Source organism: Rhinopithecus bieti, unplaced genomic scaffold, assembly GCF_001698545.2.
Source record: "Rhinopithecus bieti isolate Rb0 unplaced genomic scaffold, ASM169854v2 scaffold_35950, whole genome shotgun sequence".
In the NCBI taxonomy this organism is placed as follows: domain Eukaryota; kingdom Metazoa; phylum Chordata; class Mammalia; order Primates; family Cercopithecidae; genus Rhinopithecus; species Rhinopithecus bieti.
Genome location: NW_016815506.1, coordinates 17,060 through 21,026, shown reverse-complemented (window position 1 = coordinate 21,026; position 3,967 = coordinate 17,060). Strand labels below are relative to the sequence as shown.

General features: G+C 48.8%; 1 protein-coding gene across 1 annotated transcript; it reads right to left on the bottom strand.

Annotated features, from left to right (window-relative positions):
* Positions 1-1,209: 1,209 nt before the first annotated feature.
* OR10P1 (olfactory receptor family 10 subfamily P member 1) lies at positions 1,210-2,195 on the bottom strand. Its single transcript, XM_017853308.1, has one exon. The coding sequence runs from the start codon at positions 2,167-2,169 to the stop codon at positions 1,228-1,230; it is 942 nt and encodes a 313-aa protein (XP_017708797.1). The 5' UTR covers positions 2,170-2,195; the 3' UTR covers positions 1,210-1,227.
* Positions 2,196-3,967: the final 1,772 nt, after the last annotated feature.

The following is a 3,967-nucleotide window of genomic DNA, read 5'->3' as shown; positions in this document are numbered from 1 at the left end:
AAGGGGGGCAGAGGCGGGGCTACAGAAGAACACCCCGATTCCCATGGTTGAATACTCCTTAGCACAAGAACAGAGTCTCTGTGGGGCATAAGGACTCCTTGAAGACCACAGGGGTGGTAAGAGGGAAGACTGGGTTCCCGTCATTTCCTGAACAGCTCATGTTACTGATGAAATGCTGAGGTCTCTCCTCACTGAGAGCCAGAGCTTCTGGCGTTTCTTGGCTAGAGGACACAAAGGTGGTAATGGTGTGTGAGAGGTGAGGGAATAAAGGGGATCTGGAACAGCTTGTCCTTTTGCCTCGGCCTTCTGCTGCTCTTTAGCTATGGAGGACTCCAGGTAAAAAAGCAGGAGAAACCTCTGTCCCTGGCCCGAGGGAGGTGGGCAGCCGGTGGCACCTCAGCATAGAGGGATGGGAGTGCTTTGCTTCCACCATGTCCTGCTTCTGCCTCCCTGGTTAGCTCCAGCTCTGGATCCTGCCTCTCAAGCTGGTGGGTCTTCTGGAATCCCTGACCAGCTCTTTCCTAAAAGAATCCAGAGCAGGACACCCCAGTGTGTTTCTGAGAGACATGTATAGGCTGTCCTTGGAGATAGCTTTTCCTGATGTCTAACTTGGTCCTTTTTGACGCCATCTGACCATCTTGCCTTTTGTGCTGGTATCTTGGGAAGGAGAGAGCCTTATGACTGGAACCCTCAGATGCCCCTCTTCCTGAAGGCCAAGGGCAGAATAGATGTTCCACTGAGTAGAGGAAGCCTCAGACACAGGTGGAAGAAAATGTAACACAGGGGCTTGGTAAACTCCTACACAGGCTTTGGGTGGGTCACTTAGTTGGAAGTCAAGTTCACAGACACCTGCTTTCATGACTGACACGGACCTCTGGCTACCGGTGCAGCCATGGCAATCACTGTGTTCAGGGATCCAAAACAATCTAGAAGATGCTAAATAAATGTTCTTTCCCTAAGGCAGCAATCACTTCCATTCTACCTTGGCCTAATAACCCATGCTCTGATAGTGGCAATATATAGATTTATCTATATAAATCTATAACCCATGCTCTGGAATAAGAGGCAATATATAGATTTATCTCTGTTTTAATTTCAGCACTTCCTTCCAAGAAGCCTTTTCTTTTGAAGTGCTGCATGATTTCTGTGAGAGTGGGGTTTAAATCCAGCCCCTGAAGGCTGGGAGGATGAGCAGTGAGTGAGTGAGCAGACATCCTCCGAGTCCCTTCAGGGCAAGGGGCTCTGCCTCTTCACCAGGTGTTGCAGGGCCCTCCTCACGTCTTTGTTCCGAAGGGTGTAGATGATGGGGTTGAGCATGGGTGTGACGACTGTGTAGAAGAGACTGAGGACGCGGTCTGTGGTAACAGAGGAGCCTGCCTGCGGCCGGATGTAGGTGATGCTGGCTGTTCCAAAGAAGAGAGAGACCACGAGCAGATGGGAGGAGCAGGTGGAGAAGACCTTGCGGCGGCTCTGGGTGGAGGCCATCGCTAGGATGGCTCCCAAGATGCGGATGTAAGAGGTGACAATCAGAGAGAAGGGGATCATAATGAAGACTACGGTGGCTGTCATCACGGAGATCTCGCTCTTGTGCTTCCCGGCACTTGCCAGCCTCAGTACTGGCAGGATGTCACAGAGAAAGTGTGGGATGATTGGGTGGCTGGCAAAAGGTAGAGAGAAGATGAGGGAGGCATGGGTGGTGGCCGTGATGATGCCTGTGAGCCAGGAGGTGCCCACCATGGCCATGCAGGCCCGTGGGCTCAAGAGGGTGGAGTAGTGTAGAGGCTGGCAGATGGCAACATATCGGTCATAGGCCATGGCCGTGAGCAGGCAGCACTCGGAGATGCCCAGGACAATGAAGACGTACATCTGGGCTGCACAGCCCTGGAAAGAGATGGCCTGGGGATGTGGGAAGGCCAGATTGGCCAGGGTCCTGGGCACGATGTTGGTGGTGTAGAAGAGCTCTACCACTGAGAGTTGGCGCAGGAAGAAGTACATGGGGGAGTGCAGGGCAGGGCTGACTTGCGTGAGGAGGATGATCAGGGAGTTACCCAGCAAGGTGACCAGGTAGACCAGAAGCACCACCCAGAACAGGGGGCCCTGCAGGGCCTTGTGGTCAGAGAATCCCAGAAGGAGGAATTCAGGCAGTGTAGTATGGTTTTCCCCAGCCATCACTCCAGGCCAGAAGCTGAGGCACAGCCAAGAAGAGAAGTTATTTAGAAATAACAATCAACATTTCTGTAATTTGGTAAAGCACTTTCCACACAGTTCCTCTCCAAATCAAGTGAGAGAATTAATATCTTCTCTCTGAATGAGCCATGGGTCTCAGAGAGATTAAATAATGTGGTTGAGATAATATCTAGAAAGTGGCAGGCCTGGAACTTGAATCCAGGTCTCTTGACTTCAAATTTGATGCCTTTCTCACTGTTTCCTGTGTTCTGGTCCTGTGCCTGGGGCCTGACTCCCATATGTAGAGACTCTAACTCTGATCTTTGGATCTCTCTCCAGAGTGAGGGGTGGAGCAGCTGCTATGACCTAGGCCCCTTTGTACTCTCTAGACGGATGCTGAGGCCCAAAAGAAACTGGGTAGCACTAGGGACTGTCTCGAACTGGTGTCTAATGTTCACCATAGTGAGCTGTGGATTTAGAGTGTCACACAGTGATATGACTATTTGTGATAATACTGCCCAATTGTATCTTTGGGATTCTGACACCTTCCCTGATTTCTCTGTTCTCCTCCTATCTGGGCCCCTGTGTTCAGCTACACTAGCTGCCCTGTCCCAGCACACCCTGTTCTCTCAGGCCTCCAGGCATTGCCATAGTGTCTCCTTGCAGAGAATATTTCTATTCTTTGTATTAAAATCCCATCATACTCCAAGCCTTCACTCAAGTTCCGCTATCTCGGTGGCAGCTTTCTGTGATCCTCAGGCTCAGAAATAATTATCCATGGCATTTCGAGATTAAAAGTGACATTTAGGAACATATATTTCCATATGACAGTACTAGGATCTTATCTTCAACATTTTAGAAGGGTGCTATGCAGCCTCTGTTTGAACATCTGCAGTGATGGGGAACTCACCACCTATTGAAGTAGCCCTTTCTAGCTATGGCCTTTTCTGCCTGTGGAAAAGGCTTTACTGTATTGGTCTTGGCTAAATGCTTAGTGTTTCATACAATGTTTAGCTCCTCTTGCACCAGAGAGCTCTTGAATATTTGAGGAAGGCACTTTTATCTCTGCTTTCATGAGATGTTGCTTGTCCTTTGGTCCCAGCACTTATTACTCCACTGTGAGATCCTGCAGGACAGGGTGGGGAGGTGGGGAGGCAGTTGCCTATTTTAGCAGCTGCTAGTGTTTCCCAGGTGCTTGGTTCCTGCCAGGCACCATGCAAAGGGCTAAACATTCATTAAATCATTGAATCTTCCTAATTACAGTACGACATAGAAACCTTCATTTTCTCCATCTTACAGATAAGGAGAGGGAAGCCCAGACAGTGTAAGTAACTTTCTCAGTGTCGCACATTTCGTAAATGACAGAGTTTGGGTTCAAATCCAGGTCTGCCTAACCCCAGAGCCTGTGATCTTAACCACCAAGTTATCAACTGCCTTAGAGGTTAATCACCAGAAAAACAAGCTCAGTACTTGTGCCATGTCGAGTGTTCGCTAAACATTTATTAGACGAGTGAACGAATCTCAGTTATAAAGACAGAGGAACTGATAAATGGAACAATTAAGTGATTTGCCTACATTTAGGCAGCTAGTTAGACAAAGATAGGAAACTGGACTGGACTTTCAGAAGTCCTGGTCCCAAGATTCGCGGAGCTTTGATCACCCACATTGACCCACACATGAGGTTAGTCTAACCATCTTCATATTTAGGAAACAGAGCCTCAGAGTTCTACCCACTGCACTTAACTTCCATCCCACCCTCACTCTGCTCTCTCACCATATATATATATATATATATATATAT

Bases quoted from the DNA above. Each gene is read 5' to 3' on its own strand.
- OR10P1 (XM_017853308.1), bottom strand. From the start codon at position 2,169: ATGGCTGGGGAAAACCATACTACACTGCCTGAATTCCTCCTTCTGGGA.